Source organism: Diadema antillarum, unplaced genomic scaffold, assembly GCF_040938485.1.
Source record: "Diadema antillarum isolate AM-2024a unplaced genomic scaffold, OU_Dant_1.0 scf00000029, whole genome shotgun sequence".
NCBI classification, from domain to species: domain Eukaryota; kingdom Metazoa; phylum Echinodermata; class Echinoidea; order Diadematoida; family Diadematidae; genus Diadema; species Diadema antillarum.
Window position 1 is genome coordinate 7,459,501 of NW_027270918.1, and position 17,707 is coordinate 7,477,207.

At 40.5% G+C, this 17,707-nt stretch overlaps 1 protein-coding gene across 1 annotated transcript in view; it reads left to right on the forward strand.

The window, feature by feature from the left end:
- The window catches only part of LOC139739201 (disheveled-associated activator of morphogenesis 2-like), a 123,263-nt gene that overhangs the window by 77,484 nt on the left and 28,072 nt on the right, over positions 1-17,707 (forward strand). The window contains exon 8 of the mRNA XM_071649818.1: positions 9,026-9,136. Coding sequence (XP_071505919.1) covers positions 9,026-9,136 — 111 coding nt within the window. The remainder of the gene's footprint in view (positions 1-9,025; positions 9,137-17,707) is intronic.

Consider the following 17,707-nt stretch of genomic DNA (forward strand, 5'->3'; position numbering starts at 1 on the left):
GGTACCTGCCATTAAATCATTCCCAGCTTGCTTCCTTGTCAAAATCAAGTCATTTCATTGATTGTGGTTGTGTAGCAACATAATTCAATATTTGAATGGCATGTTCCGGTGAGGGGGGAGGGGTTCTGTCTCTAAGGGTTCACCGAAAGTGAAATTTTGTCACAAATCATGACTCTCGCTGTCACGCAGTCAGCCTGAATAACTAGTTCTGACTCATTTCCAAAAGGTGAACCAGGGGTAACATGTCATATGTTTGTACCCTTCCTTCGTCTCATCTTCAAGTGAGAATGTTTGATCTTAGATTTGACAAGTTGTAATCTTATGAGCTCCTTCGCAACTAGCAAATTTTGTGGGAGCTTGTATGAAAAGGGCAACCACCTCTAAGATGGTTTGCATTCTGCTTTCCTTGTAGAAATATTTGGCAACACCCTCCCATAATTCCTTCAGTCATGTTTCCATGGCAACCCAAAACAGAAGACTTGCAAAGTACAGTATGTACTTTGTCCTCACTATGGAGTGTAATATAAAAAAGTGAAAAATCCCAAGTCGTACTCGACGACACCTCCGCGACGTGTCTGGACGTTTTAAGATCGGAGGAAGGCGGTAATTGGCGGTAGTGGATGTGAATGTGATAGGCCACACACATTGTGCCCGGCCTGTCGACAAAGTTCTTGCAGACTGTTTCCAGGACTGAACATCTTGTGAGGAGAGTGCTCACAGCTGTTTGATAACTTTATGACTCCTCATTCAATCCTCTCCATACCATAGTGTCAAAGATTCCATCAGTATTGCACATCATGGTCTTGCCTTCTCTTCTTTTTTTTTCTTTTTTTTTTGGGGTGGGGGAGAGGGTAGGGAGGGGGGAATATTCAAGTTGACTATAACCCATTGTGTGCTTTGAGTACTGATAGACACAGGAAACCCCATAGCATTGTACACACTGTCTTAACCCTAAAGGGGCCGGGCTTTTTTGGCTATGCTCAGACGGGGGGGGGGATGGATTCCGCCCCCTGAGATCTCGGCCATCGGTGGTGCGATCGCGATGAAATTTTGCATGCGTGAGACCCACGTCATAATCTACAAGATTGTGTCATAAGTTTTTTTTTGAAACAATCAATTTCTAATTTTAATTAATTAATTATGCAAATTAAGCTCAAGATGATATTTTAGCCTAATTAAAAGCAATGAGAGTCTAATTTTTGATCTGCAAATCTGTTTTAGCATATTCAACAATTGTACAACACAAAAACTTCCAAAACTCATTTCAATTCTTATGTATTTTATTGTTTTCAGAATTTCTTATGTATTTCTTTGTTTTTCAACTTTTGTTTTTTCTTTGTTTTTTCATTGGAAATTGTCACTGACCACTTTTCTACCATAATTAGCACAAAATCAATCAATGAAAGTGATTAATTGTAAAAATAATCAGGTTTTTATGACTTTCATGACAGAGCACTGTTTTCCATAGGAATTGTACACAAAATCACAAAATTGTGCCCGTTTTGGGGCGACATTCTGTTACAAAAATGGGCATGGCTTCGCAAAAGTATGCGCGGACGTTAAAAATTTGGTCTCAAAAGTTGCGCGAGACTTGAATGAAGAAAGTCAAGAAGTCTCGCGACGAGGCCTTCTCGCGTTACAGAATTATAGCATGAAACGTCGAGGGGGGCGGATTCCGCCCCCCCCCCCCCCCCCCCGGCCCTTTTAGGGTTAAGTCCATAACACAGAAAGGGTGAGTGGATTATAGTAAGATCAGACTTACACAGTGGTGAAAGTTTCATAAGAATTGGACCTAACATAAGACACTTGTGGAATTTGAAAGTTTCTATTAGCAGTAACATGAAGAGCAACCAGGTACATGTACACAAAGTGGAGGATATCATGATGTCATCAACTTAACATGCATCCCATTGACCTAAACATAAATCTCCCTATATTCCCTTTTTTGACATGAAATGCATTAGGAAGTTGTGTCCCTTGTATGAAATTATAGCACACATGTAATGATACAGTGCACTCCCGTTATAACAAACACAGTTATGCTGAAATTCTCGTTACAAAGAAATAAAAATTCAGGTCTCATCATCTTAATATACATTGTATTATACTGTTTGGTTATAACGAAATTTTGTTACAACAAAAGAAAAGCGTTTGTCCTGAGGACTTCGTTTTAATGGGAGTACACTGTATAGCAACAAATACTTCTCGTAGGGAAGTTGCAGTTGCTAAATTATGGACTAGAAATTTCTAGATTTCTGTATTATTTGTATAAACAAATCGATGGGAGAATTGTAAGTGCACATAGATGAAACCATTACCTCTTCCAATTTATGCATGTGGTTATGATGAATATCAATGCACAGTGAAAAAGTGGAAAATTTTATAAATTCTGTAACTTAAATTTTCATTTCATATCCCATAATTGATGAGACTTCTCCTATTGTTTGTTTGTTTGTTTGTTTGTTCATTTCCATCTGAGAGATGGCTGGATAGCCCATATTCAGCTACGTTAAGCTGGTCTTCCATGGGGTCCAGTTGGAAGTGAGGTGGGACCACTTCACCGGGTTAAACACCCTGCTCTTTGCGATGAATGAATGAAGCGGGATCTTTTACGTGCATGAGTTGTTACTCTCTTATACACGGGACCTCCATTTTATGTCCTATCCGAGGGACAGAGTGTTTTGCCTCTTGCTAGAGGGGACGGTATGCTTACACACAACATTGCTCAGTCCAGACTCGGGTTCGAACCCAGGCCGCGTGATCGTGAGGCAGACGCGCTACCGACTGAGCCAACTCACCGCCCTGGTTATGATGAATATCAATGCACAGTGAAAAAGTGGAAAATTTTATAAATTCTGTAACTTAAATTTTCATTTCATATCCCATAATTGATGAGACTTCTCCTATTCCGTTCTCCTGACTTTACTCTCTTTATGGAAGTGGTCTTGAATGTGGTGTAGAAGTGCCTTTTTTGCTCCCACATTGTATTAGGAGACAGGTGTAAGATGAGTATCACAAAGACTCCATCCACATGATCCAGAAGGGTAACAATGTGCTATATTTAAAGCGCAGAAGATAGTGCTCCGTGCCATCCCTTGAGGCAGGCAAAACTTCCACTCAAGCTCTTTGTCCGTTTGTGCTACCTGAATTATTCCACGTTCTGTCAATCGGCCATTGTTCATGAGGTGTCAATTCGTCCTTCTTCTCCCCCCCTTCATTAACCTCCTCCCCCTTCTCCCGTTACCGCCATGATGAATGATTACTCCTGAGTAGAGGTAATTGCTGGAAATTCCAAGCCCCCATGGACTCCTACAAATCGGCTCTGGTGGGGACTATTTTCGGGGCTAACCGAGTCAGGCGCTTGGCTGTTTTCTCTTTGATCTCTGGCGCCTGATTATTCAGGGTGATTTGCTGACATTCGCTACAGTCTCAATGCCAAGGATAATTTTGTCCCTTTTTTTTTCTGTCAGCAGTGGAAGCTTGCCAGCCCATTAAATGATAAAAAAAAGAGTGAATAGTTCAGTGGCTTAAAATAGCTTCTCAGCCAATTGTAGACTGTTTGAAAAGATTGAGAGAGGTCCATAGTGCTAGCAAGAATGGTGAAAGGAATACAAAACATTATCCTTTGCTTCTTCACAACTCTTTATTCAAGATATACATATTTTTGTGCTCAACTGTTGGTTCAATCATGTTCATGTATGGACACAGATAGTAAAGCAAGTTAAGTACGATGAACTGCAGTTAACGTACTTGTGTATTTCATCTTGAAAAAAAGCACAAGAAATGCAAGATTCTTTGACAGACAGAAAGAGTTAAGTCACCAGATCAAGACTCATACTGATCAGCATGTCTGCCTAAATCATTTAATTTGATGTTGTGATAAGAGGGATGAGCATTACATGTATCATCTTACAGTTCTCGGCGCAGGGAAGCTAGAACAGTTGTTGCCATGTGCGGAGGTCGTGGGGGGTCACTGTCTGTCAGCACCAGCTGCAAGAACCAAAAAAAAAAGGGGGAGGGGTCTTGGGGAGGGGATGAATGTGACAGCTTTATCATGTAACCTTTTGTGTGTTTGTCATCAAGAATAGTGAATGTCAAAGTGTCATCTGCCGGAGGAGCATGTGTCCTACAAGATTGCGGTCGTTAGATGCCTGTGAGCCAAACAAAAGCACATGCCTGTCAAGAATGTAGCCAACAATAACAGCCGGTGCTTACGTAGGAAGTCTCTATGTAGAAAATGACTGTAGAGATGATCTTTAAACAAATATCTTTCACCTGTAGAGTGTCCCCCTCCCCCCCCCCCCCCCCCAACATGGAGCCACTTGCAGAAAGGGGGGTAACAAATTATGGTGAGACATTAGCCCTGTGTATTTTGGCCAGGAACAGGAACTTCTATGCAGGTTTCTTTCAGAAATATAGAAAGGATGTTCAAGCATGAATGAGAAGTACTGTATAATGATACTAACAAGCCCTAACCACAGAGACCCACTCTCTCTCAGCCAAATTAGTCTATACATGATTTTTCTTTTAAGCATTGGAATGAGCCAGATGTAAGCTGTAACTTTTTGTATAGGAGTGAAGAATGAAATTATTGGTGTAAGGTTCTCATCATTTTCTTAAGATGACTTGTAATATCTATCAATTTTATAGAGATTATTGGGTATACAAAATGGTTGACTCTGCCATAATTAAGATTATTTTGCCAACAATTTAATTCATACCAGATAGACCTCTTGTTTCAGGCCAAAAAGAGCTACATGTGTAACTTCTCCCGTGTGTGTGATAATGTTTGATTCCATCAAGAACTGTTCTTTTGTGTATGAAGAGGGGGTGGTACTCAGTGGGTTAATGTCACAGAGATGAACCTTATTCAGCATCATGAAGACTGCACAGGATCAGACCTGGGATTTGGGTTTTAGGAGGTTACTGTCTCGTGGGATTTCTTTGCTCCTTTATATGGAAGGGGATTGAGTAGGAAACTGACAATTTTGGGTAACTTTGAGTGAAAAGGTCAAGGAGCATAGGCACAGGACAAGGGAATGCACACCATCCCGTAGCAGTTATGTCCTTCTGCAGTACAGTTTGCCATTATCAGTTTTTAAAAAGAGAAATGAAGGAACCACATGGCATATTTTTGCTTGAGGAGAGTGTGTCTTTTGATGTCAAAAAAAACAAATAACAATGTGCATAGAAACAGGGTTATGCCAACCAGTTCTTTAGTTTAGGGGATGACAATGACACATCACATTAATTAAATGTCTTATCAATTAAACTTTCTAGGGTCTTGAACAGAAATATGGAGCTTGCAACATTGGCTCAGTTGGCAGACATTCCACATAAATTGTCTCATCCTCATTCCTTTTTTGAGGGGAAAAGGACAGATTTTGCAATGTAGGATAAGTGGAACATGGCTGCAATACACTTCAAAAAAGTAATAAAAGATCTTTTGAAAGAATACCATATTTCTTCAGTGAGTCCAGGGGGGTGTTTCATCAACGTTTGTCGGCGCTGACAACTTGAATCACCATAGTAACAGTCAGTGACCAGAGCATCTTAGCCAATCAAAACCAAGGATTTTGCTGAAATTGGTCAGTGCCAACAGTTGTCAGCGCCGACAAACGTTGATGAAACACCCCCCTGAAGGCAATTTGATGTGAAACTAGCCCAAGTTGTCTTGCCAGTATGATGATATTCAGGGCAGCAGCACTCCTGTCTGCGGATCAGATTTGGTGGTACATGTAGCTGGGAAGGCTCGCTGCCTCCAAGAGAGAGCGGCTACGTGTCGAAGGTTGCGAAACCAAGCAGGCATTGCCTCGTCCCTCCTCGGCTTGGTGGCAATGGCGTGTTTGTGGAGGGAAGTGGAACTGTGGCATGACCACTGTCCATGGATGAGTTGAGATCCCGATCCCAGGGGTGGCCAGGCTACAGGAAGTATGATTTCAGGGACAATCCAGGTTGGATGTGAGATGAAAATAGCAGCTCTGCTCCTTCATGCGACGGATGGACGGACGGGTCTTTGCAAAAGTAATTTCATGCCTTGCCCTCCGGATTAGGAAAAGGAATAGAGTCCTTTCATGATTCCTTCATAGTGTCTGAAAGAATCTTTGAACCTCAGACCCGGAAGCTAGGACGCCATTATCTCAAGATTGCTGAAACCAAGCAAGATCTGTCATCAAATCTTCCTCAAAACCAATAAATAAACATCTTGACCTTTTCAAACTACATGCATAAGGCTTATTTGTCAAAATGTTTCAAATTTAGAATTAAACTCTTACTTTAAAAAATTCTTTGCATGAGTGTAATGAGTTCCTCAAGAAACTCTGTCTCATCGCTGATATAAGTAGCTGTTGAAGTGAAACCTGCCGATATATTGTACTCTTTTTGTGTGTGTGTGTGTGTGTGTAAAGAAAAACAAAGCAGTTGTATAAGACTTTTTCTCTTTATACTGTGCACCATTGTATGATGTGGAAGAAGCATTATGTAGATTTTTGTTGCACTATCAAACCTGAATCTTTGCAGTCTCTGCACTGTTTAATACTAAATCAACAGTGTTTTATACTTTGTAATTTTGTTCACCGGAGAGTGCAAGCCAATATGCATCCTTCCCTGTGAGACCAAGCAAGCATTGATTAATCCCTACAGTTTATCACCCCTCTGTACCTACAGATAAGCAGTGATTTATAACACTCTGCGGGGAGACTATTCACACGACCTAGCAGTTTTATGGAGCAAGTGACGTATGATGTCGTGTCAGGAGCAGAAATAGAATGGTCGCATGGGATATGCTATAGTTACACTAATAAACATGGACTCCGAGGGGGCCATTTCAGAGGGGGTGGGAAACCTCCCCCCCCCCCCCCCCTTCCCCTTCTTTGATTCACCTGGGGCTAGTGTAGGAGGAACATGAGGTGTCTGGTTGGACATCCATTGGAGGACATGAGTGGGAGTTGGTTGCTATGGCGAGAGATCAGGGAACACCTGTTAGTGATTAGGGATGCCCCAAACCACATCAACACAAGACAGGAAGATAAGGATGATCAGTCATCTTCCGATATGGACAGTCTCTCTTCTTTCTTTCCTTTTTTTTTTTATTTCTCATTTTACACTTTTTATTTCTCATTTTACACCTCTCAACTTGTAGCCTCAGATATCAGACTTATTAATGTGATGTGACAGGATTATCATGACATTGGACACAATTTTGAGGTTAGGGCAAACTCCAGCTATGTGAATATGCACTGTTAGGGCTCTTTCACACCTGCACCTGCGGTACGTCGCAGTTAGGTTGAATTTGACTAGAACAATATATTGCACGATGCATCTTACATTTCTAGTAGATATACTAGGCTTGCAACTAAATGTCAACCGCAAGGGGGGAAATAGACCCATTTCCATGGTTCTAAAAAAGATATGGGAAATTTGAAACAGGTGACATAATTTTGATGTCTATACATGTATGTTTAGTCGATGGTGTTTTTTTTTAAGGAAACCCATCAAAGATGTGAAAAGGGTAGGCCTTGATCCTGCTGTCTTTAAATACCATGTGATGGGACAGTGCCAGATTTAATGCTGTTTTCTGATCTTTTGAAAGGTCAAATTAAACTGAGCAATTTGGTTCTTTAATATAACAACACACTTTGCCTAAAGAGCAGCCACCCAAAGTAGTGAAAACATAACAACATCTCCTTCTCTTGTGGTGAATGAGAGAGAGAAAGAAGATGAAAAATAAAATGAATCATGAAGAAACTTGAAATCTTGCAGAGCTTGTGCTGACTGGGTAGAGAAGGAGAAAGAAATGGAGAATAATACAATAAAATGCATATTTTGGCATTAGGCAGCATCATTGTAATTAGTGCAAAAATCATAAAACTGCAATGTAGTTTGCCAAGTCAGTGTGGGCAAGCTGTGAAAATACCAAAATTGAGCTGTTCAATATCTTAACCCTAACTTACCTGGGCTATTTAGCGAGCTTCAATTCCTGGGGGGGGGGGGGCATTATGGCCCCCCCATCAGATCTCGGCCGTTGATTCCGCGATCACCGCAAAATTTTGCATGAACATAAAGCCGAATGTAATCTACAAGACTGTTAAGTTATATTTTCAAAAAAATTGCATTTTCTATTTTAAATTAATTAATTATGCAAATATATGCAAAAAACCTCATGTTTGTCTGTAATTGGCTTATAAAAGCTTATGGAATGCTGATTTTTTTTTGTGTAAATATTCCTAGTGACATTCCGAACATTTGTGCGTAAAAAAAAAATCAGTATCAAAATTGATTTCTTATGTTTTTTATTGTTTTATCAATTTCTTATGTATTTCACTGTTTTTTCGAACATTTGTTTTCGTTGTTTTTTTCAGCAGAATTTGTCATACACTGTTTTTGAAGCATAATTATACTAAAAAGAATTCATTTCAGCCATTAGAATTCAAAATATGAATCTTTATATGAACTAATTGAAAAAACACAATTTGTATTGACTTTGTACACAAAATCACGTTTTTGAGCAATTTTGGGGTTGACGAAAATTTTTTGAAGGGGCGTGGCTTCGGAACGGTATGCCCGGGCGCAACAAATTTGGTCTCAAAAGTTGCGCGAGACTTGAAAGTAAAAAGTCAGCGAGCGGCGCGGTCAAAAAATTTTGCGCGCTGGAATGGTCGCGGATTTGTCGAGGGGGGGCCATTATGGCCCCCCCCCCCCCAGGTAAGTTAGGGTTAAGATAGATAGTATAATGTATAGAGTTCCTGATTTGCATTTAGAAGAAATTGTGGACTTCAGCTTATTATATTAAATTATTATGCACCATATAAGATTAGTACTTTCATGTGAAATGAGTGCTTTGCATTTATGAGAAACTGTTATTCTGCAACTTATTGTATATTTTAGAAGCATTTTGTACAGCATTATGAACACTTGGCTGTAAAGCTTGAATCGCAGATTGTCCTGAAGTACACGTTCCAAGGTGCACATTTTTTGTGATGCTGCTAACCACAATGTCTGTTTGTAATTTTGTTCCTCTCTGCAGAGGCTAATCAGTGATCTTGACCGGAGTACGGGGAAGTACCGGGATGAGGTCCACCTCAAGACAGCCGTCATGTCCTTCATCAACGCCGTCATCAAGTACGGAGCGGGAGAGGTGAGTCTGGATGATGATAGTAATGGTTTCATTCACCTAAAAGTAGCCTCTTCAGTGTTTGCACTGCTCTTCCATAGTGCCCTCTCAGTATTATCACCCCAGCAATGCCAGGTTTGTACCTACAGATCGTCAGCTGAGAACGAGAAGGGCGCTATGACATTTTAAGATTTGAACGCAAGTAAAAACAAATCAATCAATTTACATGAAATATAAAGATTATTTAATCAAAAGTGAGTAGATTTATGAGCATTGTTCCAAATGTAGGGTAACATAGTGCCCTTGTGATTTTAAATTAAACATTTTGCTGAAAACTAAAATAATTCAATATTGACACCCTAATGTAAAGGGGATCAAGCTTTACACCATGGTACCAATGACTCGATACCCCCCGAAACTGCGATAAAGTCCTTCTTGTTCTCAGCCGACAAGATGTGGATGTAAAAGGACAGAATGTGCAAATATCTTGTCCAGAGATTAATGTAGCTGGCAGGATTTGAACCTCAGACTTTGCTTACAGATCCAGAGCCTTTACCAAGCTGCACTGCCATGCCCACACAGCAAGACTGTACAATACAAATGTCACTATTAAAGTTGTCAAAAGAATCAAACTACACACATAGACAGAGGAATGAGAATAGCATGATATTCAAGTTATTGCAGAATCATACAATATCATGAAGAGGCACCAATGTACAAAAAAAATGCTCTTTTTGATTTTATCGCCTTTTGTTAACTTATTTGTTTCATAATTCATGTCAGCTAATTGGCCAGGAATGAAGGACAGCACAGCACATGCCGTAAATGTTTACATAAACCACCTTTCATTTCACCGCCGTCAGACATGCTTTCCACTGTTGCATGGAAGCATACACAGTGTGACTAATTTGTGACTTCTAATTGGTTATTCAGGGGAAGTGATCATTGGGAAAAAGGAAAAAGAGAGAGAGAAAAAAAAAGCCATAATCATTCTGATGAAACATCATGCAGTTGATGGTCTCGCTAGTTGATTATGGTGGGAGTGTCAGAGAATGATTGATGGCGCAAAGTGTGGATGATTTGTTGGCACCGACAGAAGGTGTGCGCGTGAATTTGGAGGACTTTCATTAATGAGTAACCCATCCATTCACTAGACTGAGTATATCCGCTCTGAATTCCTCTATTCTCAAGGATGAAAGACAACATTATTACAGTAGTATAGACACTCCTGCCTACTTCTGGGCTCCCAGAGAAATTTCCTCAGCATTTGAGCAATTTTGTGCATGTGTAAAGTCTTTTCTGGAAGATAACGTGATGGAGCTTTGTGAAATTAAAAAAATAGAAACAAGAAAGCTGGTGTGGGTATGAGGAGCTGATCCTGCTGCTAATCGTTCAACTCTCACGTTGATGCAAGTGTGGGAGGTTGTGACCTATTTGGCATGTTTCATGATGTGATGGTTGATTAAAAAAATTAATCCAAAATAGAATTAAGTTTGCTGTGAGTAAGAGAAAGTGCGTGCATGTGTATGTGTGTATGAATGGGGGGGGGAGGGTAAATCAATTTCAGAGAAGGGAAGTAATGTTGCCAGATTGCAAGGTGATACAATATGCAGTGTGCCAGAACTCTTGGCGAAACTTGAAACCCCTTGGATACGAACAAGAAAGTACAATGTAATCAAACTCCTCTTAATCATACCAAAGTATAAAGCAATCAAACCACACCCAGTCAATGTGATCTTGTAACCATGGTTACACTGTGAATAGGCCTAACCACCTGTTGGCAGATGTGCTCCGCCTGTTTGATCCCGTAATCTGAAGAAAGCAAGTACTTGAATGTAAGTCATAGTCGGCTAGAGTCCTCTTGAGATCAAAGTTGATGTGATACATTTCTAGATGCCTGAAACCATAGCTGATACAAACCAGAGTGAGTGTGTGCTTTTTCGTTAAATATGGCAGTAAACATCTACAGTGTGTTCTGTATTTCTTTGTTGCCTGGCAACCCAAAGAGCAGCAGAAGACAGCCTCAGTAGTACTGTAATACATTAATAAGAGGAAGGAAGGATAAATGGTTTATTCGCTAGACTGTATGCAGTTGAAAAGGTGGTAAAAGAAAAAAGAGGTGCCACGATTAATCTTTAGCCCTAACCCTCTGGTGTTTTTTAGCAACAATTATGCATCTAAACTTGGACCAGTAAATTGGAACTTCCAGCCAGCTAGTTGGGTCTTGCCTAGAATAGACGTTCAAGTAATCGATTTCAGCAGCCGTTCTAGAGAAAATTTTCCCCCGCACAGCTGTTCCAGGTCAGGCTAGATTTGAAACCTAAGCTGTGAAGTCTAGCTGTGAACGCTACACTCGAATGCCACCTACGTCACCCAGTTTCACCCAGCGACAAAAGAATGTGTGGGAACGGCGTAGAACAGCTTTCACTCAAGTGTGTGTTTTGTTTTGTTTTGTTTTGTTTTTTGGTGTGTGTTTTTGTATTGTGTCAGTCTGTCCATCTGTCCACCCATCTGTCACTTTTTTTCCCTACTGATTTCCTTTACCATGGAATCCAGTTAACATTCACTCACAAAAATTATTGCAATAGATAACCTGAAGTCTGTCGAAATATCTCTTCTTTTTTCTTAATAATCAAAAAGTTTCATTCGGAACCAAAACACGAAATCCAGGGCTCCTTTGCAGTGTTAGTCCCAACTGCTGCATTCTGATTGGTTAAAAGTCAAGCTACACTTGATTTTGCAATTCATTATCTACCCTTGCTTTGTATCTCAATGATTAAGGTTCCAAGGTGTTCTGCATACACATTTGTTTTGTTGTTGCTGTTGTCATTATAGTCATTGTCATTGTTGTCACGATTGTTGTTTTTCTGTGGCAAATTGTTACACCTCGTATCGGCTGTTTGAAGGGGAATAGTTGTTACTCCAGACCAATAATAAGAGTGAATTGAGTGGACATGAACCAATGTATGACAACGAGCATTGAGGCAAGCTTGCGACCCGAAAGCTGGGCTGATCTGGAGAATAGCTGGTATTGCTGACACCATTGACAGGCTGTAGTAGCCAGTAGCAATACCCCCTGACAGGTGGAATTAGCGTCATTTCCATCCCTTGCCTTTTGGCTTCATTGATGGTTTCCTCCCAGCCAAACCCAAGGCCGGCTCATGTCAAAGCGGGGTGGCATGGTACCCCCCTTCCCTTCATCAGACCCAACAGGACGTCCTAACGGCTTTGTCTATACGTCCCTTTTCGTCAAGCCTACACTACCTCCCAATAGTAGCTTTGCAGACTGCTTCTTTTCCTCTCCTCGTTCAGCAATTAATGCAGCTACCAAAAAACAATCATATGTCGCTATAATGTGAGATCCCCCAGCCTCTTCAATAAGTGTGAATTCACTGTGGAACTACTCCTTTGTGTGAAGAACTAGAACGTCTGTTTGCGATTACACCTTGAATTGAATGCTGCTTGGCTATTAGCCAATCAGAAGCATGTGTCCTGTTCAGATGATATCAATCACAACTTCCCTGTTCCTCTTTGTAGCTTTCATCTTCTTGTTTTGATAGTTTGATCAGTCTCTAGAGAAAAAGCACAACAAGTAGAACTAGAACCGGAATTTGTCAACACTGACAAATTAGGTGATCCGATTTTTTTTTAAATCAATGATTCGAGTCCTATAGTGTAAAGTCTCAGCTACAACATGTTAAAATCTGAGAGAAATTCGCCAAAGCATAAGTAAGATAGTGCTCGATAAAGAGAGTCATGTCAATTTTCACATCTAAAAAATTCCCTCCCATAGAGATAACACGTCATAACGAAGATAGAAAAAGAAGTACATATGACCTTTGACCCCACTTTGCACAGACAAGATGGCATCTGAGCAAAATGTGGTTATTTTATGAAATGATCCCTGTTTGATGGTCTTTACGTGTGCAAAATATGGGAAAGATAAGACATGTATTTATCAAGATACAGGATGAAACATCTATGACCTTTGACCCTCATTTACATACCCAAGATGGCGTCTGATCAAGTAGTTGTTATTTTGTAAAATAATGTCCGTGACATGAACTAAACATATGCAAAATATGGTGGTGATAGGATATGTTTTTCTTGAGTTATTGCACAGAAAGTTGCAGAAAGACAAAAATATTTCAATACATCGAAGATAAGCTTTAATTTCAACCAAGTTTTTAGACATGATCCTGACAACGTATGAAAAAACGAAGGGCACATTACGATAACCCTAGGTCTCAGCTACAACATATTAAAATTCTAGAGAAATTCACCGAAGCATGAGGGAGCTAGTGCTCGATAAAGATAGTCATGTCAATTTTCATTTCCATAAAAATTGCACTCCCATAGAGATTACACGTAAACTGGTCAAATTTGACAAGGTTACCTTCAATCATTTTTTTCGAGGTGATGCCGTCATCTAATCAAAATTGTGTAAATACATTTCTGAAAGAGCATTCCATAAGCTACAACATATTGAAATTTAAGTGAAAATTGGCAAAGGATAAGTGAGATACGCTCGAGTGAACTTGAATTTTGATGACGTCATTTTGAAAATTTACTTTTTTTACTTTATTAAGAAATTTGATATCTTTCAATCATTTTGTCAGCATAGCCAACCCATGAAATAACATGTACAACTCATCAGCTTTCAGAATATGTCAAGAAAATGGGGGGTCATTGTCCATCCTCACGAGTAAAATCCGATTTAAAATTGGCGGTTTTTTGGCATAGTTGCACTGTGTATCCCCATTGACGCACGCGCGGAATTTTGAGTTTGACGGGCCCGTATGACGTCATATTGAGTCGGATCGACTTGAAACTTGGTAGAAATATTCCTTGACATTTTGGACATCCGATCCGGGTAAAAAAAATTGAAAATTTCTATTGCATATGAGCTGTGTGTGCGAATATGTGCGCGCGCGTACGCGTCCGTCCATTTTTTTCAATTTTTCAAAAAATGCTCCAAATGGTCTGAAACGTGTGCAAAAAAAATTTGAGCTCGATTTGAGCATACAAATATTTCAACGCGCACATACGCGCGCGTTCTAAGATAAATATGAATTTTTACAATATGAGTAGAATCCGCTTGACTTAAAATATTTGTGACGTAAATTTCATTAAAGAATTCTATTCTATTAATGAGATATGCATGAAAATGTGTTTTCATATAATGACGTCATAGTGACGTCACGGTCGACTGATCACTATGATTTTATAAAATTTTTCGTCTTTGGGACATGATACATATATAGTATGAGTTTGAAATTGATACCGTGAGAACTTTCTGAGTACGTAGATACACAACTTTTGTCCAGAAATAAAGAAAGAAGAAGAAGAAGAAGAAGAAGAAGAAGAACAAAGAATCTGTACAGATACAGAAGGTGATCCGAGAAGATACTCGGATCACCTAACAACTCAAGTCTGCCATAACAAACTTGTGGACAGACAACCATTTCAGCCCCCTTCCCCATCCCTCCCCCTAACACATGTGTGATGGCAGACATGTGGCACTCTTGGTTTGGAACCAGAGAGTTCCACAGGTGCAGTGAAAAAGTGCCAAGAGAAATGCTTTGTCAATCGTATTCTTGGCTTCAACCCAATGATGGCCAATGTTGAAGTAGAATAACTGCAATATGAAAATAATTATATTGCACATCATGCTTGTAGAACTTGAAATCATTTTAAATTGACTGTGATGAATGACTCTGACTCATATTTATTTAAATACAGGGTATCAAATTTTTGCATTTACATCTCTAATAAACAATGATAAATCTACTTTCGAAAGTGAATTACAAATTAGATGAATTTAAACTCAAATGTCATCTGCAGTCTAAACTGCCTTTGCATTTTGTGTGATAATGGTGTCAAAAATTTTTCTTCCAAGAGTAATATCCCAGCCTTATTCAGCCTAGTTCAGAAACTCGCAAGAAAATGCTTTCATAATTTTGTGCTCTCAACGTTCAATGTCCTATTTATTTCCTTTTATGAGGACGGGAGCAGGATAGAGACTTGGATATGGGCAAAGGGTTTAGGGTGGGCTTTGGTGAGGGGAAAGAAGAGGCCTAGCTTTGGGTACAGTAGTTTGGTAGGGGGGAGCTGTGGGCTGGGGAGGGGGGAGGGGGTATAACGTACTAGGGGAGGGGTTTTGGTTTAAAGGAGTGGAGGAGGGAATGGGTGTTGAAGCTCAATAGCAAAGGGATTGGGAGGGGTGTAGGGCTCACAGCTTTGGGGAAGGGGTCAGGGAAAGGGTCTGGTTGGGGTAAGGGGATGGGGATGGATAAGAGCTTGGATAGCGGTGGGAGAGGGAAGGGGGATCGGGGATGGAGGGGAGCTTAATGGGCTGTCAGTTTGCTTTACTCGTCAGGACAGGTCGCCGGGCCAGGCTATTTTCGGGGGCTGTTTGTGACTCTTGATATTCATATGACAGTGAATGAAAATCCTCCCCATGAGACTATACAGAGAAGGTCACAGGATTCTTGTCATTACAGGCATCCCAGAGGGTACCTGTGCTCCTCTTTGCTCCTCTTTTCAATGCCTCCTTCTCCAATTTCCCTTCTTTTCCCTCCGTCCATCAATGTTTTCCTGTCCTCTCTCCTCTGTCTCTCTTCCTCCATCCTGTTTGTGTCCAGACTTTTATTGTGTTTTCTCTTCAAACTCTTCCGTTTCCCCCTTGTCTCTTGCTTCTCTTAATTCTGTTGCCATCCTTGCAAAGTTGCCAAGTCGCCCCGAAAAACTTTCATATCTCCTCATGTTCTGACAAGCAAATTAAAAGCCTCCCCGATTTGGGGAATACTTTCTGCCTCTAGGGATGCATGTAACTTACAGGTATCTCCCTGATTACTCTTTGGCACCTCTGTGATTTTGATATGTGAAAGTTGGCAGCCCTGTCAATTGCTATCTCATCCAGTAGTCCCACCCCCTTTCTCTCTTACACTCATACTTTCATTCTGATAACAGAGACAAGATTTCTATGCTGTATGTGTGTGCATGCCAAAATAATGGGACTATGTTGCGATGGTTGTTGCACCAGATTGCGACTGAATGGTGAATATGAAGAATAGGCCCAAGAAACCAGCATTTAGACCTACTTGTTACTAAACAGTCAGATCATACAGGCATGAGGTCACGGTTGCACTCAGATATGTTCAGACTCAGTCCCTTGAAGTAACAACCTGTCATGATCACTTTGGATCTGTGAGAGCTCGTAGTAATTTCAGTGAAAGAACAGTCTGATAAAGTTTGGAGCAGAAGAACATGAAGGAATGAATAAGCAGAGGAGTGTGACATTAGTTTTATGTATATATATTGATACAACGACATGGAAGACAAGTTATTGAATATAGGATGAAATGATGTGTTAATGTGTTCCCTACGAGTTTCTGAATGCCCCACAGACATTGTTCAGCAAGCAAACCGTCATTTAATGGCTCACTCTGCAGCATTGCGTGATGTTGGTTTACAAGCGATGCTGGTACAAACAGCAAGCTGCAGATACCATCTTCCTGAATCTGTAATAAGTCGTCTGCATTTTACAGCACACTCATCCCTCAGCTCTCTCTGCTATCATGTATTATATCTCTGCAATCAGAGGGGGGGGGGGGGGGGGGCTTCTGATATTTGAATCAGATTGGGGGCATTGTGGATTTTGCAGTATTCAGGGGAGTTTGTGGGACTAGCACTGAGGAGACAACCTCCCTTGCAGACAGCTGGGCGGATGATGATGATAGCTCCAGACGAGGCTTCAGAGACTTCTTCAGTTAAGCAGGCCAGATTACCCATCCCTCCCTCATTAAGATCTGCTTGCCTCTTAGCTCAGCTGCGCCACATCGCACATCTGCAATAGCAAGAAATTAGTCTTCATTACTTCCTGATAGTGAAGTCCACATGTAACATCCCTCTTTCCTCTCCTCCTACCCCCCCCCCCCATACCCATTGACAAAAGCAGAGCTCCTAATAATGTGTCATGATTCTGAGGCTCACAGATTTGAGCTCCAAAACAGATGTTTGTACATTATGAATGTTTCAGGGACAGATGAATTTAGCAAGACTTGTCTCATTACGTTCACCCTAATGAATGTGAAACATCTGTAATACACTTTGCCATGATGGTAGCGCAGGTTGATGATAATTGATGATGATAGTGTTGATGATTGATGGTGATGAGGGTGGTACTGATGATGATAATGATGGTACTGATGATGATAATGATGATGGTGATGATGATGATGATGGTGATGATGATGATGGTGATGATGATGATGACTGGAGATTATGATGATATTGATGACATTGACAAGTATGATAATGATGGTGGTGATGGTGATGGTGGTGGTGATGTTGATTATTGAGATGATGATGATCCATGGGGTGATGATGTGCCTGTGATATTTTTTGTGCAGGTGATGATGATTGCTCAAACATAACAAACTAACTCCACCATTTGTTTGGTTTGTTTTCCCCAGATTTCCTTTTGTATATAAAAGAAGTCAGTGCAGTTAGGTAATGGTGTCTCTAGGAAATTTTGCACTCATTCTCCCATCACTGAGAAATGCCCAATAATGCCATAGTTGCAGCCTTCAG